The sequence below is a fragment of the Molothrus ater genome, chromosome 3, assembly GCF_012460135.2.
Source record: "Molothrus ater isolate BHLD 08-10-18 breed brown headed cowbird chromosome 3, BPBGC_Mater_1.1, whole genome shotgun sequence".
NCBI classification, from domain to species: domain Eukaryota; kingdom Metazoa; phylum Chordata; class Aves; order Passeriformes; family Icteridae; genus Molothrus; species Molothrus ater.
In genome coordinates, this window is record NC_050480.2 from 99,949,706 (window position 1) to 99,969,538 (window position 19,833).

General features: G+C 37.7%; 1 protein-coding gene across 1 annotated transcript in view; it reads right to left on the reverse strand.

Moving 5' to 3' along the window:
- Window positions 1-19,833, reverse strand: part of PRIM2 (DNA primase subunit 2) — an 88,775-nt gene that overhangs the window by 18,029 nt on the left and 50,913 nt on the right. Inside the window, exons 7-9 of the mRNA XM_036380402.1 lie at window positions 15,813-15,880; window positions 12,667-12,739; window positions 11,520-11,705 (exon numbers count right to left, since the gene is read on the reverse strand). Of these exons, the coding sequence (XP_036236295.1) occupies window positions 11,520-11,705; window positions 12,667-12,739; window positions 15,813-15,880 (327 nt within the window). The remainder of the gene's footprint in view (window positions 1-11,519; window positions 11,706-12,666; window positions 12,740-15,812; window positions 15,881-19,833) is intronic.

Sequence of the window (19,833 nt, forward strand, 5' to 3'; positions counted from 1 at the left end):
AAAAAACAAACAAACAAACCCCCCCCCCAAAAAAAAAAAAACCAAAAAAAAAACCCAAAAACCCAAAAAACCAAACAAAAAACAAAACCAAAAAAACTCCACAAAAAAACCCATATTTAAGGACATTTTGTTTTTCTTCTTTGTAAGTGAACTTAAGAGGGAATGCAAGGAGATGTAAAAGCCTACCCTATAGAATTGAGTTTCACAAGTAAAAAGCATTGTACATTTCATACAAAATTAGAATCCAACCTTCTTTCAAGAAGTAGTAACACTTTGTAGCAACACTAGTAGCAACAATAATGTTTAAATACTTGAGCCCTATCATCATTTCCCTTTCCTCAATCTTAATATATTAAATTTCCAAAACATAAATGGCACACAGAACAAATAATGTATGAAGAGCTTTTCTGTTTTTATTCATGAGATCCAAGAGATTTCAAAGACATGAGGCAGAATGTTAAATCAATTCTGAAAGCAGAAGTACATTTTTATTTACATTGTGCCTATTGTGATATATCAGCAGAGTGCACATTTGATACAATATGCTGCTTTTCTGGAATGATTGAATATGAAACACAGCCATGATTTATTGGCTGAGTATAGACTGAATATGACAGCTATATGATGTTACAACAATTACATGGACATTATCAAAAAAAGTATTCAGAATCCTGGGTTTTGTTATTGTAAACAGTTTATACAATTCCAGGATATCTGAATTTTTCATAAAATTATTTTAAAGCATTGTTTCAACTAAGAGTATCAAGATTTAAAAAAAATCTATCAAAACTTTTCTGTTCAAAAAGCACAGGAACAAAACTGGAAGACACCTGCTGTGTCATTCAGCTTGTCCTGGTAGGTAGATGTGGATGAAAAGATTTGCATCTCAAAAACCACTAACCCCTGTCTAGAACTTGGGGTAAATAGCCAAAGAGCTTAAATACATTACCAGTGGTGTGTGCAGCAATGTGCAGCAGGCATTTTTCAGGAGATGGTTACAGCTGTATGGTTCAGAAGGTATTCAAAAGAGTCTGCTAAAAGCTCTATATTTAGTGACACTCAGATACTTCACTATCCCTAAACTTAGAAATTTATCAGCCACATAGGCAAATCCATCTATTACTTTTCTTAAAATGTCATGGAATGACTTTCTTGCTGCTGCTGCTGCAAAGGCCAATAAAACAGAAACCTCTTCTGACAAGTACAGTCCATCTACGCTGAAGATGAAGTGCAAGGACTGACAAGTGATTCTAAACTACAAAAGGAATCTTAGAAAATTAAAGGTCTGGCTTCACCATTCATTTTTATACATGCAGTTCTAACAAGACACTACATCAAGCAATATCTACAGCAATGTGTGCTGCTGAGAATAAAATAAGTCATAAGAGAGCAGATTCTGATCTAAATTAGTTTTAGTACAGGAAAGATAATTATTGCTTTCACTCTCTTCACTGCCAGAACCTTATCACCAACCAGCTCATGCATTAGATTATTAAATGCAGATTTCTGTGTCTAATATGTAACAACAAAAAGTGATCCTCTTTCTTTTTATGGTAGCTAGCACAGTTAAACATCACTAAAACTATGCCAGCACTGTTAATGCCCTGGAAGAGAGATTATAGCTAGAGCTCTTCTCTACCCCTAAGACATGCCACAGGCTAAAAGACTTCCCAAAATCTTCCCTTTTAACATAATTTAGAAAATCATTTTTAACAGGTTAAAAAAATACTGAACAAATTAAAGCACTTTAAAGTGCATAATCATAGCCAAATGTCAGCATAACTTTGGCATTACAACAAAGACTGCAGAATTTCAGTTTCAACTAGAATAATTGGGAAAATTGAAAAGGGGACTGAGTTTGATGTGAAAGAGTACACATTTTTAGTATCATTTACTACTGTGTTTCCTCTAATATTTATGTGCACACTATAGCCTTCATGTATATTACAGTCTAATACTCTTCAATGTTTTCTAGCACCTCATCTTCAGTTGGGATTCATTGGAATAACACCAACGAAACAAAAATATGGTGAAAAATAATGGGTCTATACCAAATCCATTTCATTTAAGAAATACTGCTTTAAGACTTTTAATCTGTTATGCAAAATCTAGTGGTTTTTTAATTAGAAGTTTCTGTAACAAAAATACTCTCTTAAGAAAAACAGTTACAAAATGAAACAGATTTTTGTCAATATTCCTAAACTTCCATAGCTGTAAGACACTGATATGCTGGTTTTTGGCTTAAAAAAGGAAACTTTCAGAGGAAAATACACAGAGATATGATTGAGTTTAATCTGCATCTACATTAGCTACAGGGCATAATTAAAACATAATTATGTCCCAAAGACATTTCTTCCTTAGCATCCTTAACTTCACTGATAAACCTGTAAGCACCCTGGATTTAAAAGGTCAGGCAACGCCGTCTAAAATAAATTCTTACAAGCAAAAGGTAAAAAAGGGTTTGCTTTGTTTTTATTCCTTCTAGTGCTCAGAACTTCCAGTGTGTCAGTCAAAATACAAATTATATGCAAACTGAAAGAAAACAGTATCAAGTGAAGCTACAGATTATTCCCCTGCCAAAAGGAATTGGTGCAGCATCTACCCTTGAAGGGGTGTGCATGTGTATTTATGTATTTATCTTTACATAAAGTTGTAAGTTAACAGTACCTTTACAGTGTTGATTATATATATATAGCATATGGGCAGAAATGGTGAAAAAAAAAATTACTTTCATCTTACTTTCCTGAAATAAGTGGAACATGTACTCTTATATTCACATCTAATTTTTCATCATCTGACTTATGTGTCAACTGAAATTGTGCTGTGCTCTGTTTACTTGTCTAATTTGGAACCAAAAGTAAAACAAACTATAAGAGAAGGCCACAGAACAAATCTGTATTATTTTGTTTAGTAAAGAGGTTAGAGCAGCAATACCTACAAACATATTTGTGTGAGAACTGTGAACAATGTAGATGTTACTGGTAAATCTCTTTGCAGCAAAGTCAGAGTTTTTTATCCATCAGGAAAGCAGAAATGGTTATCAACTGCTTTGTAAAACTTGTACTATTAATCACATCAGGCAGCAACATCCCCAAATGCAACACGGCATGTTATTTTAATGACAGCAATTCCATACCATTATTTATATCTAAGTGCTAATAAAAATCATTATCTGATGCAAACAACTTTAAACAATTTTGATTTGATCTCATGATGCTTAATGAAACAGGAAAAAAACAGCTATCTCTAGCTCTGATTAGATGAGCTAATTTTCTGCAGTCTTTCCAGAATCACTGTGTGATTCTGTGACACACAAGACTAAACACAAGTAACACTGACAACCCTATCAGGGACTTCCCTCTAGCCACAGTTATATCTTTACAGGCATTGCTAATCATCTCTACTTCTGATGCTGCAAGGAAGGAATCTTGTCCCAGTTCCTACCTATGATCTAGCAGAATTTAACAGGACTCTGCAAGAACTTACTGAAGTATGATCACAAAAAACATAGAATCATTTATGTTAGAAAAGACCTTCAAGATTGAGTCCAGCCATAAATTTAACACTGCCAAATCCAACACTAAGCCATGCCCCTAGGCACTCTCCTTCTTGGAATACAATCAAATGCAACCCCGTGAGCCTGCGTTCTCAGTCCTCTCACTTCCAGAATCCATTACAGATCTCCTTCCTACTGCTCTAGTCAATAGACACACACAACAAATTGACAAAACCAAACCATGCAGACCAGTGTGTCAATAATCCACCAACAGGACTCCAATGAGCTTTCAAAATTCTGAAGCACTCCACAAGAAAGGGGAACAGGATGCTAGCAAACATAAGCAAATGTGCCCAGGACACACAGGACATGAAGGAAACACAGGACAAATTCCCACCTATAAAACACAACTGTAGATAATAATATATGACAGCACAAATCTTATGCAGACATAACATACATACTGTGATAGCTATAAAGCCAAAAATAACCCAATTTTAATGGCAATTGAAGCTTATTTTCATTCAGCTAAAGAAGGATATTATGTTTTTATGATTTGATGAGTCTAAACTCAGTGGCCAGAGGTTTTTCAAGAAAATCCTACTTGTCAGGCTCAGCTCCAGCTGTTCATGTGGAGCCAAATGGTGAAGAGCAATAGCTGCCCACAACGAAAGTCCTCAGGATTTTCAGCTATTTTAGTCTTACTCCTCACTGCTAATTAGGAAATTACCATAGCCAAAGGAAAATAAAACAAAATCTTTCCAAATCCAACCAACAAGAATACTACTAATTCAGCTTGATTTAAATGTAACACCAGAAACCCATGTATTTATAACTTGAAGTCATGCTTTTAATTCTCATGCCGGTAGTATACATTTTTACGATAAAACAAATTCACTCAAAACATCTCTTCTGCACATTGCTTATTAAAATACAAAAGGGACTCCAGCCTGTTCTCTTCAGCCAGGATCAAGGCAGCTCATCAAACTCAGCAGCCATCTGTCTTCATGTGAATATCACCTACAAAAACAGTTTTGTCCCATTTGAACAACACACCTCTTCTCCTCCAGGCTGCAATTTGTATGCAAAAAAAACCCACTCAGGAATTATATGAAAGGAGTAGATCTCCTGATGTTTGACTCACTGATATTAAGCTGATTTCTGGAATCAACATGAATCATTTTTTAACTTGGTGTTCAGTGTATCACTGTCTCAGAGGCTGTTCATTTCCTAACAACCATCTCAAAATATAACTCAATATCTTGGTCGAGTCACTTTGCAGTTATGCATAAATATTCTGATTTCATAGACTTGGCTTTCTTTTCTTTACCTAGCCCTTTTCTTTACCCTTTGGGGTTAAAATTCAAACTAAATATTAATTTTTAGCTCAAGCCTACATGCCTAGTATGCAGGCCTTGGATGATCTACTTACTGTCTTGAGACCCCTAACAACTGCACATTACTGTACTTTTCTTTGAACTTGCATTGAAAGAAAAGATTTAATGTAAATTAAACAGTATGGTTGGGAATAAAAATGAGTCATGCAAATGAAAAATGCATTTTCACGTTTCTTCTGACAATTAAATCACTTAAAGTCTGTTATTAAAGAAATTTCAAGAGCTAACTTTGTAGAATACAAAACACATTTTGAAACATACTGTTTGAAACATACAGTTATACTACATAAGTATTGCCATTCAACATATAATAATGTTATGAATGGAATGCAATTGTGCCAAAAACCACTCAAAATCTTTAAAATTCACTTGTTCTATTTCACTACAGCTAGAGTATGAAATAGTAAATTCCAAATTTACAAAGACAAATCCAGAAGTGGTTCTACTGCAGCTAATTTTTACAGTCATTGGTGGAAGGAAAAAAACTTTGTGATTTTATGGTAAGTTTAACACAAACCCACAATTTAAAAAATAATATGAATATCTAGGCCCCCGATAACCAATGACAGCAACAACAACATTCTTTACTATACTAATGCTTTGTTACCATGACATAGTCCTTCACTGCAGAATTCAGGAAGTAAGATATTACTGCCAATACATGCTGCACTTTTATTACAATTTTGTTTTACATGTCCTAGAAGAGAAAACAAAACCTTCTTCAAGTTCTATTTCAGTCTTTATACATCTCAGGAGTATTCAAGCCTGGCCACCTATTTACATTACAGTATTACTGATGTACAATTTTTTCAAAATGAGATTTTAATCCATATAGATGCATTTCAACTTTACCTTTATCTCTTAAATATTGTGGCTTGCTGTCCAAAATGTCATTCTAGCCTGCAGATTTGTACAGTTTAAATAATTAAAGAATAAAAATAGCAGATAACATTCAATTAGAGAATTATAATTAAAAATATGAGATAATAAAGATCATTTTCTGATTTATGAATCAAAACTTTCCAAAAATAGTAGCCAGCAATACCCAATATAAAGGAGGCAAGTAAGAAAAAAAAAACTCTAAGAGCAAAACAACCCAGAAATCTCTAAGAAATGAGAGATGAAGATATCAAACCCAAACGTAACCCACTGACTGATAGAGAAAACATTCCTGAGGATTTGAGCAGGTGGAGGTTGTTTTAAAGAACCCCCATATCATCCAAGCATTATAAATTGCACTGGGGATAGTTGTATGTGCTTAAAAGCACCGACCTGAAGATTGCCAAGTGCCTACTTCTACTTTCACTTAAATACAAAGGGCTTTTTAAATAATTGTATAGACTTAGAACACATTAGAGCATAAACACTTCTAATTTACCTCTATAGATTGTATTTGTTTATTCCATACTATCTTGTCTCCCTCTAGCGGCTGACTCTCACAAACACGGGCTTCCACCTGGCTTCAGCCCTCCTGCACAATCACAGGGTAATTCAGGCTGGACAGGACCTCACGAGGTCCCCAGTCCATGCTTCCCCTCAAAGAATTTCTGGTTGGCCTTGGTAGAAACATTCATCACCAGCTCTTTGCAATCAAGGTAAAAGCTCACTCCTGAATCCAGACTCAAGAAGCTCCTAAGATCATTTGTAAAAGAAATCAAAGAGCCAGGAAAATAAAGTCACTGGAACTATCATTTGGGATGTATTGTCATCCCAAAGTTTCACTGTTTTTTAGCAAAGTAGGAGACATATTTCTTTGCATATTGATGCAGTATATGGCTGTCACATTATCTGTCCTCAGCTTCATACATGACCACCATGTGTGGAAGAAACATGTAGAATATATCAATGATATCAACTCAAGTTCAAAAGCTTCATTGTGAAGGGTTTGCTTCTTTACCAATAACAGACCCTGAGCAAGGTTGAATTTGAGTGAACTTTCCTCTTCCTTCTTCCAGAAAAACATCTGTCACGAGGACCTTCAATGGCAAGAAGGGATGAAGAGGCTTACCTCAGACAACTAGAAAACAACCTGCTCCTTGCCATTTGCAATCAACTGCAATGGAAAACAACATAATAGAAACAACATAATAACTTACTGCAATAGAAACTACAGTAAGTTAATCTGGAGGACTGAGTCAGGATGAATAAGAGGCTTTGCCAGCCTGAGTGCCACCACATCTCTAAAGAGTCCTACAACACAGGGGCTAAAGAGCCATAAGAAGTCACAGAAGACAAGAAAGCTGTTCTGTCACAAGGATAATTTTGTAAATATAGTAATATTTCAGTTTTGGAGATTTATTGAATAAATAAACCCCCACGCTCTTGCACAATTTTAATATGTGCTTCAGTAGCTTATGCAACAATAATTAAAACTAGTGCAATATCAAACTGCAGCACCAAAGGAATTACTTTTCAACACAGAAGTGTATAACCAGCAACTGTTACTTCTGCACAAAGAGGTAAAAAATCAGAGTACTAGAAGAGGGCATTTTGTACCACCCTACACCAATAACTGCCAAGAAAAAAGAACATGTATCACAAGTATATGTAGCAATGGGAAGCAAAAAGTGAGGAGCTGCCTTAAAGCCTTCCATCTGTACAAAAATCTCAGATCCAGGCTATTAACTAAAGAAGTAACTGAATAACACCTTAAAGAAACTAATTCTGCATTCTTTCTTTCCTTTGTTTGAAATACTGCATCATCTTTCAACTCCTCCTTTTCACATTCACAGGTTAATCATACAAAAATATCTGAAAACAGTAACAAACTCCACTACAATGATATCTGTTAGAGGACTTTATTTTCAACTATAAAAGCATTTTTACATCTGCAATCTAATTATTTGATTTGTCTTGTCATCTTACTATCTTTGTGTATTTTTAAATCACACTGGAGTTACATCCCCCCACCATTTTTTGGTGGTCTTTTTTTGGACAAGTTGGGAGTTACTTTTTAAGCAAGAATAGTGAAAGAATCTATGAGAATCAATATTTTTAGAGTAAGATTTCAATTTATAGAAAAAAAAAACAGCCTTAAAATAACACTGAAGTTATGAAGCCAACTGGCACAACCATTCATTCAGAAGTAATGCATCTACCCCTATCTGGCAGTTAATCCTTTCATCTGAAAAACAACAATTTACCATTTAGGCACTCTTAACCTAGCAATTTGCAGAGTAATTTTAATTGCAGTGCCTAAATTAGAAAAATGTTTTATTTTGCATTCTGCATTTATCCCTGTTGTGAACATGCCAATACATGACCATTCCCTCTCCCACTCCACCAACAGAGCATCTCTACCTTCTTTCTTTGCAGATGTTACTTGATTTTTTCCCCACTGACTACATGATTTCACACTTCATTCATACTTCATGGATTCCTCTCTAAAGGTAAAATATCATTTCTTAAAAGCTTTTCTACAGTGTTTTTATCAATGAGGCCTGAGGTATGCCTCAATCAGTTATTCAGAGCACACATGGAGTTCTTTTTGGTGCAAATTGTCCATATGTCTATGGCTCAGCCTGGAGACCATGCTTAGCCAGTTTGCTGCTAATGTGTTCATGGTAACTTTCTTCCTGCTGAAGACTGAAGGTGTGTGCCAAGAATTCCTAGGATGGAAAATTGCCATAGATGTTGCAGCTATTAAAGACAAAAATGAACAAACAATTTTGAAAACAGAACCATTTCCAGCAAATTGAACACTCCCTCTCTGCAATATAAAAGAGTCAGTAGGTAATACAACATTAACCTTAATCTTTACAAAGTATCATGCATATATCTTCACAATGCTCCAGTAAAATGAAACTGTAATTAATTATCTCCACTCTACAGGACAGGAACAATGGCACGAATTCCAGAAAATAAAAATGTCAAAAGAAGAAAATAGCAATAAGAATTGCATTAATCTTCCTTTTTTCAGGATATTAAACATTGTATGGACCCTACTGTGAAAAATCACAGGCCACCAACCTCAGTTAGAGACATGAAAAATTAGTTTTCTCTTTTATTCAAGATTGAAGCTGGTTATCTAGAACTTGAAAAGGACCAAAATTACATGGATGTAGCAGCTTGCTTGTGAAAAATGTAGTAACCAAACTCCTTGTTTGAGTCACAATGTGCTTTCTAACTCTTGAAGCTAAACACAGGATCATAAAACTTCATTTATTTCTAGGGCCTATCAACAGAGATGCTACAACAGAAAGTCATAACCCTCTGATGGAAAATAGGATGCAAGGTGCATACAGGTCTTCATACATGTGCATGTACATATTTGGCCAAAGCACAAGTAGGTGGAATCAGATGTGTTCTCCCAATATTTTTTGAAAACAGAAATAACTAATGTGATACTGTTTTATCATTTCTAATAGTTTGCTTTAATTCTTTCAGTTCTTTTACACACAGGATATGTCAATTGAAAATTCTGGATTTTCCTGAATTCAGGTAGTGTTGTGGGTTGATCCTGGCTGGATGTCAGGTGCCCACTCCCCTCCTCAGGTGGACAGGGGAGAGAAAATATAACGAAGGACTCAAGCACATGTTGGGATCACTCATCAGTTACTGTCACAGGCAAAACAGACTTGAGAAAAGTAATTTATTACCAATCAAATCAGAGGAGGGAAATGAGAAATAAAAACAACTCTTACAACACCTTCTCCTCATCCAGGTTTGACTTTACTCCTGATTTTTCTCCCTCCTCCCACAGGTGGTGCAGGCTGACAGGAAATGGGAGCTCACCACACGTTTCTTCCACTCCTTCCTTCTCAGGGGAGGACTCCTTACATTCCTCCCCTGCTCCAGAGTGGGGTCCCTCCCACAGGAAACAATGAACTTCTCCAATGTTGAATCTTCCCACATGCTGAAGTTTTCACAAACTGCTCCAGCATATTCCTTTCCATGGTGTGCACTCCTTCAGGAACAGCCTGCTGCAGTGTGAGTCCCTATGGGGTCCCAAAACCTGCCAGCAAACCTGCTCCAGAGTGGGCTCCTCTCTCCATGGGGCCACAGGTCCTGCCAGGAGCCTGTTCCAGCATGGGCTTCCTACTGGGTCACAGCCTGCTCCAGGCATCCCTCTTCTCTGGCATGAGGTCCTCCATGGCTGCAGGTGGATCTCTTTTCCACCTTGGCCCTCCATGGGCTGCAGGGGCACAGCTGCCTCACCAGGGGCTGCACCAGGGGCTGCAGGGGAATCTCAGCTCTGGCACCTGGAGCACCTCCTGCCCCTTCTTCTTTTGCACTGACCTTGGTGTCTGCAGAGCTGTCCCTCTCACATATTCCCACTCTCTTCTCAGTGGCTGAAGTTGTTATTGTGAAGGGGATTTTTACCCAACTATGTTATCCCAGAGGTACCACCCACCACTGCTGATGGGCTCAGCCCTGGCCACAGGGCTCCTCTTGGAGCCAGTTGGCTTTAGCTCTGTTGGACAATGGGGGAAGCTTCTGGCAACTTCTCACATAACCTAACCCTGCAGCCCCATGCACTACCATGGCCACAGAAACCCAACACAACTACTAATTAATTGGCAAGATTTATTGCCACTCTTCTGAAATGTTCTTGAGACCTTTGTTAAAAAAGTCTCCTTTTAAATCAAATTATATTTAAGGTACTAGATAAACAGAGGTTTAGATACTCATTCAAATCATACCTTTAAATCCCTTTCTCCTTTCCAAAAAATTTGCAGAAAAGTTGATCTATCTTCTGGGTCTTGAAAGAGGCATATGTACCATAATTCATTTTAGTCAATCTTATTTTTTTCCCCTGTATCTTCTATAAATAGGAATGGCCCAGAGAACCTAAGGTAAGGAAAGATTGTCTACCAAGCACTCCAAAAATACTTCACGGTACTCTGGAAAGCTGAGATCTCACAATATTAAATACAAAGTATACTCCACACAAAACAGATAAAGTCTGGAACTCTGCTCTAACACATACCACAGGCCAGGCTTCAGAGAAGGATGAGGGAGGAAGCCTGCTTCATAGTAGCTGAATTGTTCAAGATAAGGAGCAGTCCACAATCCTCCAAAAATTAGACACTATATCTTCCTCACCCACAATACTCCCAAAAATGTTGGCAAGAGTGAGGCCAATGACTAATATGTCAGTAATACCTCCCATTGCACTGAATAGCATTTTCTCACTATTTCCTTGAACACATTCTTCTGTCTTCTGTCCCCAGTTTCTTCTTTCATTCTTCAACTGTAAATTTGCTAAGGCAAGACTACTTCACACAGAGCTGTCCAACTAATGTATTTTTTTAATAAACAACAAAAAAGTTTAACCTTGTCTTTCAGACAGTACTGGGTTTGGTCACTCATCTGCTTGGTGAATTAATTTAGTCACATAGTACCTGTATTTCATAAAGGACACTGGTTTCCTAGTAACTTACTGGTAAGGTTTTTCTAGTCCACACTTATAAAAGCCTCTTTATGGTTTGCCTTTTTTACCCATAGTTCAGGTCAATACTCAACAAAATTACTAAAACTGTAAGCAAAGAAACCAAAAAAAACCCCTCCCACCTCTAAAAAGGTGTACCTTTTGCCCGATTTTCTACTTCAAAAAGCATCTATTCAAATCTGTAGCACAACGTGCACATTAACTATACCCCCACATTTACATTTTGTTCAATTACCTTATCAGCATCCACTTTTCCTCTGATAAATTCTTTCTTCCAGAACTCCAGTGCCTGTTCCAGCGTGAGGCCGATGCCTTTCAGGAAGAGCCCGTACTGCATGCGGCCTCCGTGACGGAGGTGGTGGCTCTCACGGAGAGCTCTGTGCAGCTGCCTCATGCACAGAGGGAATGACTTCACAGAGAGCTGACAGGAGAAGAATTTCTGTTTAAGGCATACTGATCATTTAATTCGTAGGATATGTGTTTACTGCGATTATTAATTAGCTCCATTTGAAAATGCCAATGGCTGGCACAAAAGATAGGCATGTACAGAGAGCCCTGGGACTGAATTCATAGCACAAGTGAGTCCATAAACTATCCAACTGAACAACCATCTCAAGAACAAAATCCAGAGGACAGAGTAACACAGCTGGTACTATCAGACTGTCTCCAACTACAAAGTTAGACCGTTTAATTGCTGTCAGGAAAAATATACCCACACTTGCATTACAGTATTCCTTGACTCTGCTTTTTTTTTTAGCAGCCGGAATGAAAAAATGACCTTTTACAGAGTTTTGGGGGTTGGGGAAGGGGAGGGGATTTTAATTCACTGCCAGAGAAACACTATCATGGTTAAGATGGATGCTGAAAACACACGGTTCCTAAAATTTGGATGAAGGAGTTATAATATGTTTTGAATGGACTCTGTGCAATTTATGCATGGTGTTTTACATCCCACATTTTACTTCGATTTTATTTACTTCCTTGTTTTCAAAACCCTGCCTGTAAGTCAAAAATCAACAACCAGCATTAGAAAGACTAATACTGCAACACAGTAATCATAAACGTCACAGTTTGCAAGATTGTTAAATAAGAAAATTTTGTTGTATTCTGCTTATAATTATGTTAAGTATTTGTGAAAGTACACAAAATTGAACAGCAAATTAAGCATTTCACTGCAACTGCACTCTGAGTCTGAATCCTGATTAGATGCATTTTCAGCTAATTCTGCTCCATCTTGAACTTCAACGCAATTTCCTTCAACAGTTACAAAGCAAACATGGATAAAAAGAAGATAAAGGCTTTATATTTAGTTTGTACATAGAGTACTTGAATTTAGAAAGTTACACTTGAACATCCTGTATTACTCCAGAAACACAACTTACAGCATCAATTTGCTCTAGAGAAATTTTTCCAGTGTTCTTTTGGACGCTGTAATCTGGGCCAACATAAGAATGGCTGAAAAAGAAAGTAAACAGTATGGCATCATTTAAAGCAGTTCCAAAATATTTTTAGGTTTAAAAATTCTGAAAGAAAGTAATTTATCAATTATAGGCTGCAAATATTTTGTATCAGACAAAAACTAGAAACCAGGTAATTAGGACTCATAAAGCTTGAGTTATAAAACAATTTCATAAAACATTAGAGGAAACATAGCAAAGAAACCCTCTTCCCCTTCATCTGAAAGGAGAGGTGAGGCATCATAAAGGGTTTAGATCAGAGAGACCACTGAAGATCATTTAGTCCAAACCCTGCTCAAAATGATGTTTGCTCGGGACCTCATAAAGCCTGCAGGTTGCTTAGGATCTCATAAAGCTGGGTTTTGAGCATATCCAAGGACAGAGAATCATAACTTTCTGAGCAACCTCTTCCAATGTTCAACCACTCTGTCAAAAAAAAAAGGCTTTCTTATGTTTAGGCAGAATTTCCTGTGTATCAGTCTCTGCTCACTGCCTCCTGGCCTATCACTGGATACCACTGAGAAAACTCTCACTCTTTTTTTCCTCCTCCTTATCAGACACCTATCTACATGCACTGATGAAATGCACACAGACACTTCCTGAAGTTTATCTCCTCCAGGCTGAACAACCCCAGTTTTCTCAGTCTCTTCTTGTACATACTGGGGAGCCCAGGATTGGTCACAGCCCTGCAGATGTGGTCTCACCAGTGCTGAGCAGTGGAAGGATCATCTCTCCTGACCTGCTGCAAGTGCCCTTCCTAATGCCATGCAAGAGGACTGTCAGCAGTCTTTGCTTCACAGGTACTCTGGTGGCTCACAGCTTGCTGTCCAGCAGGACCCCAAGGTGCTCTTCTGCACTCACAGCCATTCAGCCCTCAGCTTACACTGGCACATGGGGTAATCCTCTCCAACTTCAAGCCTTGCTATCTCCCTTTGCTGAACTTCAGAGGGCTCCTGGCAGCTCATTTCTCCCTCCTGCCCAAGTCCACCTGAAAGGCAGAGCACTCATCTGGTGCAAACCATTCTCTCCAGTTTTTTATCATGTGAGTCTTGCTGAGTACACACTCAATTCCATCACCCAAGGCAACAAAGTAGAAGCTAAAGAAGATAGGACTCCAGGTACTCTACTACGGATTACTGTACTTAATAGATTTTTTTTCATCACATAAAAGGGATAAATATTTTAAAGTATTTAAACCATGTGTGTCTATTTTTACTAATTTTACTATAGAAGCATCTAAATTCCCTCTGGTCACCTGTCTGTTCACTGCAAGAGGTTGTTTTTCAACAAGGTCTGACATATTTTGTTCATTTTAAAGGAACTTCCAAACAGGCAACTTGGAAGCATTTGCATCATTTTTTTGGTTGGTGACAAAATAAACTGGAAACAGTCCCTCCATTTTCAAAAAAGCAAAATGGAAGTGATTTACCAGCTGTATAACATACATACCCAAGGCAACATAAGAATGTACAAAAATACCAGTTGGCATAAATGTGGGGTATAATATCCCTGTTGAAGTACCTTCTTTCGAAACCTTTACTTTTTCCATATTAATAAAAAAGCACAGACAGGAGTGATGGTGATACTGAAGGACTGTTCCACTTACACAGAACAGAGCATACATCAAAAGAAATTTTCAATTTCTCAGTAATTACTCCTAGAGAGCACAGTTTATAAAAACCTAACTTAATTGCTCTTGATCTTCAAATTAAGAAAGGAGCATATTTTTCCAACCCCAGTAAGATATAGGGTAATAAAATCATGGAAGGTTATTGGCATTCAGAAGTACCCCCAGCTATGTAACAGTAACAATAACACTGCAATGATTGTTTTCATTCATTGCTCTTGAACAAAGTTCAATCATATGTAAATAAGCAGAGATATGAAAGTTGTTTTTCCTACTCTGATTTACACTAAAAACAACAAAACATTAAACTCTTCCTATATAATAAAAATTATAAGACTTTTAAAAATCAAAATGTCAGGGTTTGAGAACAGATAGCTCAAGCAGTAGAGCACTGTAGATAATAAGGTGCAGGATCCAGGAACCTAGATCTGCATCCCAATTCCCCATGAAATGGTGCCAGGATAGAGCCTAACACTTCAATTTCTAATTCATCCAACATAATTACAATGATCTTAATGCCAAGATGTATGTGTTCACAAACTGCTTTCATTGCTGACATCCCATATTTAAGTAAATTTCTATTCTTAGAGACATTAAAAATTCTACAAAAAGAAACACCTGAGCAACCTGATCTAACCAGATCTGCACTGAACACAGGCTAGATTAAATCATCTCCAGAGGTTCACTTCAAGCTAAATTATTCTATGATTCTAAACCAGCTCAGTCTAATTGTATGGACCTTGACTGACCTCTGCAGCTCAGTCTAATTGTATGGACCTTGTCCTCCTGCATATGACCACAATAAGAAAAGTCTCCCATACAAAGTGGTAAAAAGCAATCATATCTATAGATAAGAAAGAGACCAGAGCTCTCTACTTACCTTCTTCTACAAATAAAGTAGAAAGCTTATATACATGTACATACACACACACACACACACATATATATATACACACAGAACTAAGAGGGAGGCAAACAATTTACTCTAATGGTTCACACTTTCAGCAATCTACATAAGTCCATTAAAAGAAACAAATTAGTACTCCATTCATCAATGACAGCAAAATCTTCCAAAGAGAGCAGGGAGTACAGAATATTTGCAACAAGGAAGGCCCATGCTCTGAGCACCGTAATTTGGAATCTGTTTTTGTTTATAAAGGAGCTTAACAGCATTGCACTTGCTATTAAAAAAAAAAAAAAAACAACAAAACCAACCTTTATAAAAGCTACAACTATTTTTGTTACTTAGAAGCAACACTAGTTCTATAAACTATGTTCCATGTCATTTATAAAGCTTTTGTTAAGTTGAAGAATTACTTTTAGGGTTTTTTCAAATCCAATCACACAGATGAGGTCTGTTAAAAACCTGTACCTAAGGCATTCTACCAAAACAATTACTTTAATCTGTATGAAGGAATATAGTCATGCTTTCACTTCATACTACCTGAGATGATTAAGCAGAGGTTGAAGTCTCTCATCAGACTGTATGGAAGGTAGTGATCGTGCTGTCAGCTGGAAGAGAAAATGAGTAAAATTTAAAATATTAGCTTAAAAAATCTGATCGCACAAGGCAGGAATTATGTTGGAAGTCACACTGCATTGTTACAACTTTATACAACATTGGACAAGACGTAATTTCTCCTATTAAAAATAACTAAGCACAGCCTTCCAGAATCTGAAGGTAGCAGAAATATTTACAAGTTAACAAACAGTGAAAAATCATTTTTCTAAAATTACAATGCTATTAAAATTAAATAGCAAGACTTCACTGAAAGTGGTATACATTTTTCCAAATATATTTGAACTAAAAGTGATGTTGTGCCTAGACAGCCTTCTACCAATGTAAATATAATTCACGAAGCCATATAATATATAATTTACATTTATATAAAAGCAATTTACATAGTATTTAGCCTCATGTGACTTTTATATAAACATGCCTCTGTGTACACTGTTTTCTTTTAAATGGGAATAACATGTTTTACAATTTGATTGTTCTAAATTTTTTTCTTCTAACTCATATGACTAATTAAAACATTCAACTTTTTCTGCAAAAATAAACCTAGCAATCTACAGATCAACAAATACATATCACACTATTGTAGAATATTAATTAGTTGGTGTATTAACTAAAAAAACTGGAAAAATACATGTATTAGATTTGTTTAATATCTGTATATAAGGTGGTTACCTTCACCTATAAAAGCTACAAACATAGCTCTTTGGATAATTCTGATATACTTTTAACTCAAAATACTGAATATAAACATGCATTTCATGATTCTGTGGCTGTCATGTTTCTTAGGCTGTATTTTGAAAACTACCTCTGGACAAAGTAGAAATTTCAAGATATTTCATACTGTATAAATAAACACCAAGGTCTTAAGTATTTTACAGGTAACTCAAAAATAGCATGCAGTATTAATTAATTGAATTATTATACATAATAATTAGAAATATGTAACTCCTGAAAGACCACCCATTCATTACACCCATTTCACAACCTCTGTTGCTGGCAGAAGTCAGACTGGGACCAAATTTGAAACGTGCACCCCAAGCTCACAGCACCATCCACCAAGTAAATGAGAGGAGGTTAGAAGCAGCTGTCTGCCAAGGGAAGGTTGAAGCCACTGAACACAGGGACAGCAGGGAAGGAGGAAGGGGCCATTTCTGCTGCTGAGGGAGCCCTGGACTGCAGCAGTCACTGTCTCACAACACGGCTCTCCTCAGCCCCAGGTATCCCAAATGTACTCATCCGACCTGACTGCTGCAGAAAACATTAACCTGGCACTCTCAGCAACCCACTCACCCTCCTCTTAAAGAAGGCAGCTGTCTTGGCAATTACAGCATGATCCACATTCCCTTGTGTCATGGTTTGACGCTGGCGCAATGCCAGTGCCCCCATGAGAATACACTCTCCCTGGTTTCTGCTGTGAGATGTGACCAGGAATAAGCAAAGCAGGCCCCCACTTAGAAATAAAGAAAATTTTATTAACTAAACTACAACTCTAAGTAAAAAGAAACACACAAGGAAAATGAAAACTTTCCAAAAACATTTCCTCCTCCCCCTACCAAATCTCCAATACATCCATCCCCCAAATCACCAACTCTCGGTCCATCACCAGCCTTTAGACAATCAATTCTCAGTTCATCAAGAGGAGCGGAGTCCTTCTTGTACCATGGGCTTCCCCAGGAAACACCCTTGAAACCTCGTGTGTTTCTGTGTCACTCGTGGAACCACCTGGAGAACATCTGCCGTCGTGACCTCTTCCTTTCCTGTCCAGTGCTCCCACCACTGCACATGGACCAGAACTGCTTCTAGGGTTTTCCTTTTAAGGATCCTTTGTCTGGTTCCAAAAAGAGCACAGTCTCACCTTCGGGACACCTGTCCCCCCCCACATTTCACCCCCTGGGGCCGAGGGGCACCAACACTGAACCCTCCTGGCTCTGAGCCATTGCCTCCCCCTGGATGCAGTCTCTGTGTCACAAGGAACATGGCTCTGTCCATGGCTATAACAAGAAGAGTCCAGCTAAGGCCACTCCATCTCTTCCCACCTAAGATTCTTCTCTACTCTCCCGACATCTTTCACTTGCCCAGACCTTCACACTTGCACATTTCCTTCTTCCATTTCATCTCTATCTCTCTTCTAGGAAAGGTTAGTGTTCTGTAAAGTTTTCATTGTCCAGAAAAAGGGTTAAAAAGCTCGGGCTCTGCCCACCCAAAACTCCCACAAGCAGCCGGACACCTTCCTGCTGCCCCCCCCCCTCTGCTGGTCGGGCTGTGCTGCCAGCACATGATATCAAATTTCAATGATATCAAATTTCAAGGTGGCACAAGCTCTCTGTCTCTCTGTGTCCTGGGGGGGCTGCCCGATGCCTCTGGGTGCTCTCTCTCTTCCACCCTTCCATCCTTGGGCCAGGCCTACCCCACCCGGCCGCACGGCTCCCCTGCCCCGCCCAGCCAGCAGCTGAGCCAGGGAGGTCTGACCTGCTTCCCTCAGGGAAACCCAAGAGAGCTTCCCCGGGAGTGCTCTGCTTTTAACCCCTGTGCTCTCAGAGGCGAATCCAATGTCCCCAGTGGCCAAACCAGGTGCCAATATTTAAATCTGAGCACCCATTGGTGTGACCACAGCACCCCAGAAAACTTACTTCCTCTCAAACCACCTTGTTTTATGGAGCCAGACTGAGATGCATATGATATACTAAAACTTTGGTAAACTCAGCATTTATTCAGAAGTTTCTTTTAATTAAAAAAAAACACCTCATTTTCCTACTATGGAGTATTAAAGGTCAATGTAAGTATTCTATATTCACATCTCTTGTAAAGTAACTCTCTAACTTTGTTTTAAACACAATCAGAAATTCTTTCTGAAAAGAACTAGGAAGCCTTCTAAACACCAACCAAAGTTATCGGAACAAAGGCAGAACTGCCTGAAATACAATATATTTCTTTCTCCATTATTAACTTAAGAAATACAGAAAACAGTATTTGTGTGCATACTCACAGAACCACTAGGTTGGAAGAGACCTTCAAGATCATAGAGTCCAAGCCATGCCCTAACACCTCAATAAACCATGGCACCAAGTGCCACATCCAGTCTTTTTTAAACACATCCAGGGATGGCAACTCCATCACCTTGCAGGAAGACAATTCCAGTACTTGATCACTCTTTGCATGAAAAACTTTTTCCTAATATCCAACCTATATTTCTCTTGAAAATTTTCCACACAAACACATAGGTGTAATTTTACATAAGACAAGCATACTGTATTTTCTTCTATGCAGTACTTGAAATATTGCATTTCACCAGAAAAAAAACATGCATTTATGACAGGATGTTTATGAAAGTCTGTCTGGACAATGATGTAAGCAGCAAAAAAAAGTAACATTCAAAACCTGAAAAAGTATCAACATTATTTACTGTTTATTGTATATCCAAGTTGTATATACAATAAACTACATTTCTGTGTAAGCACTATCAATTAACAGAAACACTGGTTTAAAACTAACTTAGGAGACTTGTAGTAATTGAGGCAGAACCAAGACCTAGTGATCTTTAACCAAGATTTTTCTTGACGTTGCAATGAAACAATATGGAAGAGGTGACCGATGCCTGGCAGTTTTAAGATCTGCCATTAAAAGGCAAAAAAATAATACTTTGAAGTCAAAGGAGAATCTACATGGCCAATATTTTTCTGAATCTGCAAATCTTAGGAGCAAAATTACTCCCCATTTTCTTCTATTATGGTGCCTGGACAAGGTAATGTTCTCTACAGACCACCTTATTTTCACATTATGTGTGAAAATATGATCTAACACTTTTCAAATCTTAGAAGAAACACTTAGTCCAGTTATTTCAAATGTTTATTTTCAGGAAGATGTGTGATCCTCATGACACTGCTTTTTTCTATCTACCACTAAAGACAGTTTTCCTTAAACATAGGTGAGGAGACTTCATCAAAAT